This window comes from Crinia signifera, chromosome 11 (assembly GCF_055691185.1).
Source record: "Crinia signifera chromosome 11, ASM5569118v1, whole genome shotgun sequence".
NCBI lineage: Eukaryota > Metazoa > Chordata > Amphibia > Anura > Myobatrachidae > Crinia > Crinia signifera.
In genome coordinates, this window is record NC_139227.1 from 29,489,539 (window position 1) to 29,502,601 (window position 13,063).

The 13,063-nt window shown below is 47.0% G+C and overlaps 1 protein-coding gene across 1 annotated transcript in view; it reads left to right on the forward strand.

The window, feature by feature from the left end:
- Positions 1–3,999: 3,999 nt before the first annotated feature.
- The window catches only part of NAE1 (NEDD8 activating enzyme E1 subunit 1), a 34,598-nt gene continuing 25,534 nt past the window's right edge, over positions 4,000–13,063 (forward strand). The window contains exons 1-8 of the mRNA XM_083164815.1: positions 4,000–4,143; positions 4,962–5,065; positions 5,681–5,741; positions 7,039–7,069; positions 8,582–8,653; positions 8,903–8,982; positions 9,070–9,179; positions 12,213–12,322. Coding sequence (XP_083020941.1) covers positions 4,091–4,143; positions 4,962–5,065; positions 5,681–5,741; positions 7,039–7,069; positions 8,582–8,653; positions 8,903–8,982; positions 9,070–9,179; positions 12,213–12,322 — 621 coding nt within the window. The 5' untranslated portion in view covers positions 4,000–4,090. The remainder of the gene's footprint in view (positions 4,144–4,961; positions 5,066–5,680; positions 5,742–7,038; positions 7,070–8,581; positions 8,654–8,902; positions 8,983–9,069; positions 9,180–12,212; positions 12,323–13,063) is intronic.

Genomic DNA, 13,063 nt, shown 5'->3' on the forward strand with positions numbered 1-13,063 from the left:
AGTATTCAATCAAAGAAAGGTCTGTGCAGGAAAATCTATACACCACAATTATTATTATTTTTTTAATGAAGGAGTTCTATTAATATGACATCTGATAAGTACATGATAGGAACACTATCAAGATTCCAGTCATTGTATCCGTGCAGTAACAGACAAGTGTCAGTATAATGCGGCAGGACCTCTAGGGGTTATACATTAGCCCGAGCTGTTGTCACCAGATACGTAAAGCAGCTAATCTGCCTTCTTTGATGATGGCTGTGTCATTCTGTGTGACCACCTCATTGAGCTGTAACAAGTAAGGCGGTGTCATTGGGATACAGACCACTATAAATATCCCAGCGCCAGCTCAGGGAAGGGGATTTCTCTGGGGTGACATGTCGGAGAAGCTCCCTAAAATAGCCCTTGTGTTACTATGTATACCCAATAAGTGGCACTCCCCCAAGCCCTTGGCACAAACTATGGGTCTCTCTGGATCTTTCCCTGGCACCGCACCAGCCTCGAGACTTTCCTACACCCTCTTGCCAAGGCCGGACATGCCAATTTAAGATGCCATAGCTAACACCTGTGGACAGTGAGGCTCTACAGAGGATTAACCCCTTTACCTACATTATGGAAAATGATTGACATCCAACATAATTGTACACCTATATGCAGCATATACAAATGAGCTCTACTTATATTTGATGGTAATTCAATTATCCCCTGCAGACAGCAGCCGGAGACTTCCAATTAGGGATGTCTAGATTGCTCATCACACAGTGATGTGTCAGCGCTGTGTCGGCGCTGTGTCAGCGCTGTGTGCTGAGCGATCTGTCAGGACCAGTGTACTCCGATGAGAACACTGCCCGGACCGATTAAAATCCAGCATGCTGGATATTGACGGGCAATAGCGCCGCGTGGGGCCGCACATTGTATCGCTATGGCCCCTACACGGGAAGCGATGTACAAGCATTTTCTTAAAATTGTCTAGAAAGTGCCCCTAAATCGTCTTGTGTGTAGGGGCCACAAGAATCTCTTTATTTCAGTTGAACAGAGCACATTTCGGACCTTATTTTGGTCAATTTGCTCCCACGCAAATTCGCACGGGGGAGCAAAGTTTTGCGTCTATGCCTGCGCATTTATGCACATGTGCAGATGCCGGGTGCGAACAGGGGCACGCTGAACTGCAAGTTCGCTGTCCTATTCGCACCCAACAGTGCAGGCAGGGGGGGCGGGGGGGGGGGGGGGGTGATGGATAGACAAGCACATGGGAACACCCAGCGTTTTATGAGTGATCCCCATGAAACGCTGGCCATTCATGGGTGTTCCCCAAACGCTGGGCGTTCCCAGGGAAATGAGGCAGTTTTTTCGGCTGCCAGAGGCGGACGGCTGACATCACCCGATATCAGCTGCCTGCCCTGTCTTCACACAGGGCGCATGCGAAGCTAAGGCACCTGCGAGTGTATTAGTATTGCCTGCACGTTGCACTGCATTCGATGCTCGGCAATCATCTCTCAATCCTGCCTATTTCACTAGCCAAAGATGTGGCAGATAAGGCTGCTCTTACAGGGTTGAGGGCGGCTCCACGAAAAAAATCGGTAGAGTAGACAAGTATACATAACATAGTACCATCCATAAACAAATATAATTAAACTAGTTACCAGTAACAGAAAAGTAATGTCTGCACCAGCAGCTGTACGCACTCCAACTGAGCAACACTTGAATTGCTTCATCGGACGCCATCTAGTGGCTGCTGTGGTGCGCAAGACACTTGAACTCTCCCCGTAGAGGTCAGGAGCAGTGTGATCCTTTTATTATATAGGATCATGTAATAAAAAAAAAAAAACCAGCTACTTCTATTTGATGATACTTGTCCTCTTGTTTACTGGTCCTCCATGTTATGTCAGTACATATTTGGATTGTAATAACGTATTTGACCTTTGGTCAGTTTGCAGACTAAGGTGAAAGGTGAGAAGCATTTATCAATCTCCAAATGTTCCAAAGACATTTATATCTGTGTCAGATTTTCACCAGATAGAAAGCAGTAAATCAAGTCAGCAGCCAGGCGGTTAATGTCACCCACGTGGTGAGGAGGGGGCTCATGCCATGACAAATGTATTTCTGGCCGTGGTATTGATACGTGTGTGTGTGTTTACACTCCCCGGAGTCCTCACATGTGTGGAATACTTTCCACGTGAAGTGGCTGCCGGCCGCCAGAGGCTTGCACTAGTTAGCAAATTTCACACAGCGGAAACTTGGACATCTCACAACACAGGACCTGAGACACCCGGGGCATATCGCAGTACTGCCCTGTGAGCCGCCAGATTTAGAGATGGGCACAATGTCCGTGCAGTACCCTGTACAGAGATTCTTATGGGTATGGGTCATTAGGTCGATCAGTATTTTAGGTTGACATGCATTCGGCCAACCACTGAAGTTCGACAAGGTTGACGCATGAAATAGGTCCACATGGTTAATGTCTACCTGGTTGGAAGGTCGACACAAGCATTGGGTCGACAATGGCAAGGTCGACAGTCAAAAGGTGTACTTGAGTTTTTTAAAAATGTTGTCCCGAATGTCAACATGGACATCGTCAAAGTGGTGCTACGTTTCAGTGTCCATGTCGACACAACATGTGCCGACAGGCGGTATTTCATGCTCTACCATCCACTAGGGCATGGTGGGAAAATAAAATAGTGTGGCGAGGCACCATGCCCGAAGCATGGCAAGCGCAGCGAGCCATGTGAGGGGATGCGGTGCTGCATTTTAGTATTTATGTTGACTGTGTTGACATTTCATAAAAAAAAAAAGAACACCATGTCAACTTTTTTCAATGTTGACCTTACCCATGTCGACCTAATGGCCCTGTCGACCTTAGCTCATATCGACCTAATGGTGTCGACCATAATGCTGGGGACCTAATGATCCATACCAGAAATGCCAACAAAGTCCCCATCCCCCCATTTTCATTCCAATAAACCATATTATTTCTTTGCAGCCCAAAAAGGTTTGTAAAAGCCAAACCACTATCTCAGGCTCCCTTGTGTGCAACATATCAGCTTGCAAAATGTATTTATTTGTAGCTGTATTTATTTATTACCAGTTTCTTATATAGCGCACACATATTCCGTAGCGCTGTACAGAGAATATTTGAACACTCACATCAGTCCCTGCGCCAGTGGAGCTTACAATCTATATTCCCTACCACATGTACATGCACACAGACATTCTAGGTTTAATTTTTGTTGGGAGCCAATTAGTCTACCAGTATATTTTTAGACTGCGGGAGGAAACCGGAGTACCCAGAGGAAATCCACGCAAGCACGGGGAGAATATACAAACTCCGCACAGTTGGGGCCATGGTGGGGATAGAACCCGTGACCTCAGCACTGTTAGGCAGTAATGCTAACCATTACACCATCCGTGCTGTAGGCTGGCAGTGAATGCTGGGAGTTGCAGTTCCACACAGCTACAAGTAGCCTGCCTTTACATTAGCATGTGGGAAATGGGTATGAGTTTTTCCACTTTCTTTGTCCCAAATGTCGACATAAGTGACATGGACACAGTCTAAGAGTACCACGTTCCCTCGCCATGCTTCAGGCACTATTCTATTCTCTCACAGCATCGTAGTGGATGGTAGGGCATAAAATGCCACCTGTTGACACATGTCGGCAGAAAATAAAACACGTGAAAAACGCATGTCAACCTATTGCATGTCGACCTTGCCATTGTCAAACTAATGCTTGTGTCGACCGTGCAAACCTGTCAACCTTACCCTTGTTGACCTATTTCAGGTGTTGACCCTGTCAACCTTCAGTGTTGACCTAAATAGGGACGACTGAGTGATCGTATCCCGTGGGTTATTGCATAAGAGAGAAAAAAAATCAGAGTTGTACCTGATGGTATCTGACACACATTACACACAAACACAATCATTCCACAGCTGCTGCAGCAGCAATATGCCATTGCTAATTTGCTCTGCTCAGTCTTTACTCTCCAGTCTCTGCTGCAGCCCATGTGATGATCAAGCCCAGCAGCACTGAGGCCGAGCGCCACCTGGTGGCGGAGAGGGGGCGCTGCGACTGGTTACTAGTACTTCCGGGTGAGAAAGATGGCGCAGGGAGCTGGTCTGGTGAAGGAGCAGAAATATGACAGACAGCTCAGGTACAGCTTGTACCGTGCAATGTATATTCCTGATGTTTGTGTGGTCAGTGTTGTGTCCCTGTGTAGGGGACATGCGCTCTCTGTGCTTCCCATTGTATTTAATGCAGTGTATGGTCTGTAACCTCAGTGTATTGGATGTTTGCAGCTGCACGGAGTACCATGCATGCACCATACTGCATATTCTTAATTACAGCATACAGTGTAGTATTCTATACAGTATCTACACTACAAGTTTTTAGGTGGATTGTTATATATGTCAGTAGCTGTGACTGGGTGCTAGGGCTGCTGCATCATCACTGACCTTTGCAAAATATAAAGTACTGTACTACACCTATGTGTGTATCTGTGTCTCAGCACATGGGTGTAAATACGCTATTTTTGTATGCATCTCTTTGTAGCATATATTTTGCTACCAGTATCCGCTCCGCAGACTGCACATTTACACATGAGGTCTCCTTTGCTAATATGTAGACTTACCATACTGTACTTTCCCTTTACACCAGGACCCTCATGCATTACACAGGTTCCCTGGCTGGATGACTTCAAGCCTGGATTTCACCTGGAACCTGTGTAATCCATGAGCATCGTGGTTTAAAGGGGTAGACTTCTAATATGGCTTCTAGCTACAAGATGTGCACTCACGGCTGCTCAGTAACCAGTCCGGTCTCATCCATATAGTGCAAGTTTAGCAAGTGCGCAATTTCTTTGTATTTAGAAGTACCTGGTATATATGCAACTAAAGCTCCAAGCCAAACGGGCCTTATCCAGCACACTGGCAAGTGTACCCATGATTGATTTGGTCTTTATTTATTATGCAGGTTATGGGGTGACCATGGTCAGGAAGCCCTGGAATCAGCCCACGTGTGCCTAATAAATGCCACGGCCACTGGCACAGAGATCCTGAAGAACTTAGTGTTGCCTGGTGAGTATAGCATGGAATGATGCAAAACAACAATCTATATAATATAATATATATATATATATATATATATATATATATATATATATATATATATATATATATATATATATATATATATATATATACACACTAGTGTTCATTCTAGCACCCGCCATCTTTGAAAACCCATGCAGTTCCTCTTCCATGCCTGGGGTGTCGCTGTCTGCTCTGGTGTTTCTAGCACAGGTCTGGTTTGCATGTCAGTGCTGATATATAGACCACACTGCTGGAAGCACTACAGCAGACAGCGACACCCCAGACAGGGAAGAGGAACTGCATGGGTTTTCAAAGATGGCGGGTGCTAGAATGAACACTAGACCCACTGTATGCCAACATGCCTAACTGCAACATTGTCAGTTGATACAACAATTGGACTGCTTATATAATTCCAAAGGTTGGTATAGCACTTGATTTACCACCTAAATGCTACAATATTATTGTAAACCCCCAACCCTTGTGGTTTCCTGTACTACTTCTATATATCTACAATATGGATCATTTTTCTGTTCTTCACCTGTTAGTAAAACAAAAGAATCTACATGGTAAACATTTGATTCCGTGTGGTCTGTGTTCCAGGTATTGGCTCCTTCACAATTGTGGACGGCAATGTAGTCAGCGGGGAGGATGTCGGCAATAAGTAAGTCTGCTCTCACAAATAAAATACTTACCATAACAATATATAGGCACCTTATATAAAATATAGAGACTCTTTACATTGAGGTATGTGAGCAATCCTCTTTTGCACTGGAATGTACAATGGAAGCAGACAGTGACACCCCAGGCAGACAGTGACACCCCAGGCAGGGAAGAGGAACTGCTCAGGGTTTGAAAGGTGCAGGCTGCTAGAATGAACGCTAGTTCTGTGATCATATTGGGGCACAGACTTTGAGGTGGATGGCAGTGAATGAGACTATGCAGGATGGTCGGTGATGTACAGACAGGAATTGATGCTGTAGGTGTCCTCTGACTAATATGGGACAGGATGATTGTGTACTTCCCAAACCAATCCAGTTGGTTTCTATTACTAACACGCACTATTGCCCTTCTGTTATATCGATACAATGGTGGAAGTGGGACTTTCAGTGACTTATGATGTTTGCAGAGAAGAATGTAATATATCTTATACATGCAATGGTAGTATGCTAATAATGTTACTTTCTTTTAAATACCTTGGTGTTAGTTGGTTGTCAGGGACTGTTGGACTGTAAAACTATAACACGCAGCAATGTGTGTTGTGCGATCTGTGCTTTATTTATTTATCAATAACATATTCCGCAGCGCTTTCCAGAGAATGTTTGAATAGTCACATCAGTCCCTGCCCCAGTGGAGCTTACAATCTATATTCCCTACCACATGTACACGCACACACAGACATTCTAGGGTTCACTTTGTTGGGAGACCGTTAACCTACGAGTATATTTTGGATTGTGGGAGGAAACCCACGCAAGCACGGGGAGAATATATAAACTCCACACAGTTGGGGCCATGGTGGGAATGGAAAAAATGACCTCAGCACTGTGAGTCAGTAATGCTAACCAATAGACCATACGTGCTTAAGCACTTCGCACAGAGGTTCCATCTCCCTGTGTGTATGGGGCTTAAGTGTTAAATCCCAGTCTGCAGTGTTTGACTGGATGTTTCCTGTTGGCCGATGATCACAGCCCAGGACTGGGCAGCTGCTTACTGCCTAGCCTGGTCACAGCTTGGTCTGAACCACTTGAATTGCAGACTATGATAATTCGCCATTCTGTGTGTGTGTGTGTGTGAGTGACCTGTGTAATACCTTGGTTGGCTATAGATTGGTCCAGCTGCTTGCAAGTGGCACTAGCTGGCAGAGAGGAGCACACTGGGGTGTGATGCACATAACTGACTTTTGGAGAGTGCTCAGTGTTCTCTTTCCTGTTGTGTGAGTTAATAAATCTCTTTCCTTTTAGCTTTTTCCTTCAGAGAAGTTGTATCGGGAAGGTAAGTTGAAGCCTCTTTATTTTTGTTTCTTTTTAAACCCATTTAAAAGGGAATTATGCGTTTATGAAGAGCTCGCCTTTTACACCAAGGAAATGTAATGGAGTAGGTGAGACTCCGTTTCCCTGATCTGTCTGGTGTCTCTCATGTCTCTGCTTTTGGCCTTGTTGTTAGGTAACCGCATACGGGTCCGTCTTACTTTATCAGATTGTGAGGTTGGTATTGTGCGGATCAGATTCCAGAGGACTCTATGGGGCTGTTTCCTTTCAGTGGGATGTTCTGCTCTGGCCTCGATACTGGGCTGACCACTTACCCATCACGGGCCTGATTCAAAAAACTCTAAACTACAATCTGTGGTGGCAGGCTGCGCAGGGCCGGCCAACACAGGGCAAGGGCATCCCCACAAATCTGTGAGCACTTTGCCGTGTATGTAATGTAATGGGCAAGTGTTGGAAGCCAGATGCAGGCAGGGCATGTTTGGGGTTGCAGCCGGCCGTGACCCTCCCTGTGAGAGGTTCGGACATGCCTGCATTGTCCAGACCTCTCCCACAAAACTGTCGGTCTTCAGCTCCCCCCCAACTCTGAAACTGTTTTAGCGCTTGCACGCAGAAGTACAGAAACCGCGAAATAGCCATCTCCGCATTTCTACAATCGGGTCTGAATCAGGCCCTATATTAGGATTTGGTATGAAATCCCGACAGGGTCAAAATCCCGAATGTGTCATAATCCCGACATTTAAAATCTCGACATTTAAAATCTCGACAAGGTCAAAATACCAACATATAGAATGTACAGGTGAAACAGTCAACATGACTTTTGGTCGACAGGTCGCGAGGTCGACATGGTTTTTTTCACTGTTTTTTTTTTACCCGTATGTTGACACGGTCGACATGGACACAGTTGGAAGTGAACCGCAGCCCCTCGCTCCGCTCGCAATGCTTCGGGCACGGTGCCTCGCTGCGCTCGGCACACTATTTTATTCTCCCAACACGCCCTAGTGGATGGTAGGGCATGAAATACCGCCTGTCGGCACATGTCGGGTCAAAAAACAGTGAAAATAAACCTGTCGAACTCGCGACCTGTCGACACAAAAAAGGATTTTGACCCTGTCGGGATTTTGACTGAATCCCCTATATTACGGTGCCATTAACATTGCATCAGTGTGGTGTACAACTTTTGATGTTGGTGGTTGCACTGTGCCCTCCCAGAGAGGTGCTTCACTCCTGTCGTATAGGCATGAATCTGTCCCTGTATAGTGTGTATACTGTGTCAGTGGTTTCAAACTCATGGCCCTCCAGCTGTTGTGGAACTACACGTCCCAGCATGCCCTGCCGCAAATTTTATATAATGGATTGCTAAAGCTGTGGCAGGGCATGCTGGGACGTGTAGTACCACAACAGCTGGAGGGCCATGAGTTTGACACCACTGCGTGTAGCTCTTACAAGATGCTGTGCTGATGTTCCTGCTGCTGTTGCATGTGGCTAATGCATATAATATGTCCTGTTTTATTAACAGAGTCGAGCCCAAACCACCATGGAGCTTTTGCAGGAGCTAAATGAAGACGTCACAGGACACTTTGTTTCTGAGGTTTGCAGATTGTTATCAGTAAACGACTATTCTTGTCTCCTGCCTGATATTGCCAATTACTTTATATTATGATAGGAAATCATCATCCGGTTAAAAAAAAAAATCCAATTTGTTAATTACTTTTAAAAATGTTCCAGAATAACCGGAATTGCTCCTGACCGCTGCGTGACTGATGAGCTGAACATTGTGGCAAAAATGGTTCTATTTCTGAAAGTGATCATTTTCTTATTACTTCCTTGCATTTTGCAGAACCCGGACGAGCTTCTCGACAACGATCCATCTTTCTTCTGCAAGTTCACTTTAGTGATCGCCACTCAGCTGCCGGAGAGGTGCGTCTGTGCGGTCGCTAAGATTGGCAGCCTGGTGTCATGTGACTGGTGTCATTCTAATCTCACTCATCTCTGTGTTTGTTTTAGCTCGTTGCTGCACTTGGCTGAAACCCTCTGGAACTATAATATTCCTCTGTTGATTTGCCGGCCTTATGGCTTTATTGGGTACATGAGAATTATTGTAAAAGAACATACGGGTAAGGCCGGTTTTGTATTATTTTCATGCAATATTTCAAATGCGATTCTGTCACCTTTTAATTATCTTTTTTGTTTGAGGGGGCATTTTGCTAGTGTGCCCAGAGACCTGACACAAGTGTCTAAAATCCATGGGTGGGTCCGGGTGCCAGTGTAGGAGCCTATGAGAAATGGGTCAGGGGGCCAGTGTAGGAGCATGTGAGAAATGGGTCCGTGGGCCAGTGTAGGAGCCTGGGAGAAATGGGTCCGTGGGCCAGTGTAGGAGCATGTGAGAAATGGGTCCGTGGGCCAGTGTAGGAGCCTGGGAGAAATGGATCCGTGGGCCAGTGTAGGAGCCTGGGAGAAGCGGGTCCGGGGGCCCGCGTAGGAGCCTGGGAGAAGCGGGTCCGGGGGCCAGTGTAGGAGCCTGGGAGAAGCGGGTCCGTGGGCCCGCGTAGGAGCCTGGGAGAAGCGGGTCCGTGGGCCCGCGTAGGAGCCTGGGAGAAGCGGGTCCGGGGGCCCGCGTAGGAGCCTGGGAGAAGCGGGTCCGGGGGCCCGCGTAGGAGCCTGGGAGAAGCGGGTCCGGGGGCCCGCGTAGGAGCCTGGGAGAAGCGGGTCCGGGGGCCCGCGTAGGAGCCTGGGAGAAGCGGGTCCGGGGGCCCGCGTAGGAGCCTGGGAGAAGCGGGTCCGGGGGCCCGCGTAGGAGCCTGGGAGAAGCGGGTCCGGGGGCCCGCGTAGGAGCCTGGGAGAAGCGGGTCCGGGGGCCCGCGTAGGAGCCTGGGAGAAGCGGGTCCGGGGGCCCGCGTAGGAGCCTGGGAGAAGCGGGTCCGGGGGCCCGCGTAGGAGCCTGGGAGAAGCGGGTCCGGGGGCCCGCGTAGGAACCTGGGAGAAGCGGGTCCGGGGGCCCGCGTAGGAGCCTGGGTCCGGACCGCGTAGGAGCCTGGGAGAAGCAGCAAGTTACCACTACACAATGGCCAGGATCAGTAACAGGTGGTTACTGATGGTGAGAGGGAATCCCTAGGAGTAGTGAAGTAAGCCCAGTTAGGTCACTATGGGAAGAGTAACCACCCTCTATATAAGTCATTGGACAAATATCTGTGTTCCTCTGGCGGATCAAGGTCATACGGTCACAGCTTGTTATTGTAGTTTAATATGGGATTGAGAAAATATTTTGGGTAGTGTTTACGAACAGGCATGTCACAGTATTGTAATGTTGGAAGACCCTCTGATATAACTTTCTGGTGTTCTGGACACGCTCCATCAGAACGTGCTGTATTGGTGAACATGAGACTTGTCAGGTTAGATTTTCTACAATGTGCAGGATGTGTTTGTGGGAGAAGGGGAAGTATAAATAGTGGCTACAGCTGCAGGCTGTCATTGGGCGTGCAGAAGACCTCAGCATTGATGATGACAGAGCTCCATTCGAGCACACACACCCACATGCCTCAGCATGACAGAGCAGGTCCCAGCAGTTCTGTCATACAGGGGCAGATTTATTAAGCTTGGAGAAGAGAGAAACTGGAGATAAAGTGGAGAAAAGGTAAAAGGAGTGTGAAAGTCGAGTTGCATACACGCCATTTTACGATAGTATGGCCGCCATTTTGGTTCGCAGAGTTGCGCAAATAAAGTTTCCATACCCGAGTCTGTGTGACAAAGTGGACCAGAAGAGTAGCCATACTATTACACATAAATTCATAAGAACATACTGACTCTAAAATAAAATATAGTTAAAGGTTTAGAACGCCACACATAGCTTAGTTAGCATTGCATACATCTATCTGTATAGTGTTTAGTACCGTTCCGTTCCGTTTCTTATGCGCAGTATTCCGGTCATTGCGAATATTTCGCAATATACACGGCCCGATAGTTATGGACATAATTCCATATTCCCAGGACAGTTTCTGTTGAAAAAGGTATAACAAAGGAATCCAGATGTAACTGGTTTCTACTGCTATTTACAACCCCTGACGACGAAACCAACAAACAAAGAACTCCAAAAGTTCACCTTCCCCCTGCACCTTTGCAAACCAGTTGTATTACTTTTCCCCAATCACAGAGGACTTGACATACGAACCCTGACCAATAGGAATGGCCTTTGACCTCCCCCTTCTGACCCTATAAGATAGGTGACCCAGGGCGGCCTCGGTCACTTCGGCACATCTTCCTTTCCCTGACCTTCGACCGGGCTATAGTTCAACCCTGAACGATAGCGAGCTCTGACCGGACTGCGCTGCGCATATTTGATGAGGAGACGGTAAACGGTTGCATTCACGGTATTTATTGTCATTGTATTGTTGGCTGATTGTATCTTGTATCTGTATTTTCTTCCCCTAGTAGAGCCTGTTTATTATACTCATTGTTAAACTTTTGTATCACTTGTTATACCTGTATTTTCTATTCCTGTAACCCCCTGTTGTCCGTTAGGGACTTAAATACATCTTTTTATGGAGTTCCTATCTCCTTACTTCCATACTGTGGTTGTGTCTGTTTATTCGCATAGCGATAAGGTATATTACGGACACTGTCCTTAAAGGTATATTCGCAGATTAGAGTCAGAGTACTGCGAAAGGATCTCTTATTAAGGTATTGGTTCTTTGGTGTACAATACACTATAAAGGTACGCTACGCTGCGCTACGCTTTGTTCGCACGTAGCTAGGTATAAAGGGTACGCTGGTTACGGACATAATACGTAACCTGCGCTTTTCACTTATTGTTTCTTTGGTCATATTTAATCGCCATTAACAGGAGATAAAGCACCAGCCAATCAACTCCCAACTGTCTTTTTCAAACACAGCTGATTGGCTGGTGCTTTATCTCCTTTTACCTTTTCTCCGCTTTATCTCCAGTTTATCTCTTCTCCAAGCTTAATAAATCTCCCCCAATATTAGCACAAACACCTGAGCAATAGCCCATTTACAATGCACGGGTAGCACACCCCGTCACTGTGTGCTTAGTTGGCTGGTCTTGTTGAGATGATATAAGGCACACAGATATATGGGAGCCAGGTCCAGTAAATACATCTGTATGTAATTGCTCTTGGTCTATGATGTCCCAGTTATAGAATCCCATCCTGATAATGCGCTAGAGGATCTGAGGCTGGACCAGCCATTCTCTGACCTGAAGGAACATCTCCATCTCTATGACCTGGACCACATGGACCGAAAGGTAAACTGCAAATCCACATATATATTCCTTCATTATTTATGTATTACGCTGTCAGTCAATGCTTCTCCTTTTGTGTGCATGCCCTCACTTTATTAACATTAACCGGTTTCGGACGGTAGCAAGCAAGGTGAAGGGTATGATCAAAGTATAGCGATAATATTGGCCGTTTTATACAAAAAGTGTAATACCCCTTTCACACCAGCCAAAATTCCCGGGTTGGCCCCAGGAACAACCCGCGACTAGCACTGGTGTGCAAGGTTCCCAGGCCAAATTCCCAGGAAAATTTGCCGCGATTTAAACCCTGCTAGCTAGCAGGGTTGCTCCCGCGGCCAGCCCAGGTTACTGAGTAGTGTAAAAGCTACTGACCCGGGCAGCGGGTTCCAGGTGGCGTTCAGCAAGGTCCAGACAGCAGCGGCTGGGAGCTTTTAGCGATATCTGCCGGGCGGTGGGGGCGGAAAGCGCTGCTGAATTTGAAAGCATATTGAAAAGACTGGCCGGATGCTCTCAGCCAATCAGTGTCCAGACAGATGATTTCAAATTCAGCAGCGCTTCTCGCCGAAACGCACAGCAAATGGCGCTATAAGCTCCCAGACGCCACTGCCCGGACCCGCTGCTGCACATAGGTGCCCTCCCAGCTCAGTTTCTTCCCCCCTCATACCAGAAAATGCAGGGACTAGACTGGAGTGAAAGGGGCCAACCCGGGAATGTCCCTGCTTGATCCCTGGACTGTATTCTTGGGTA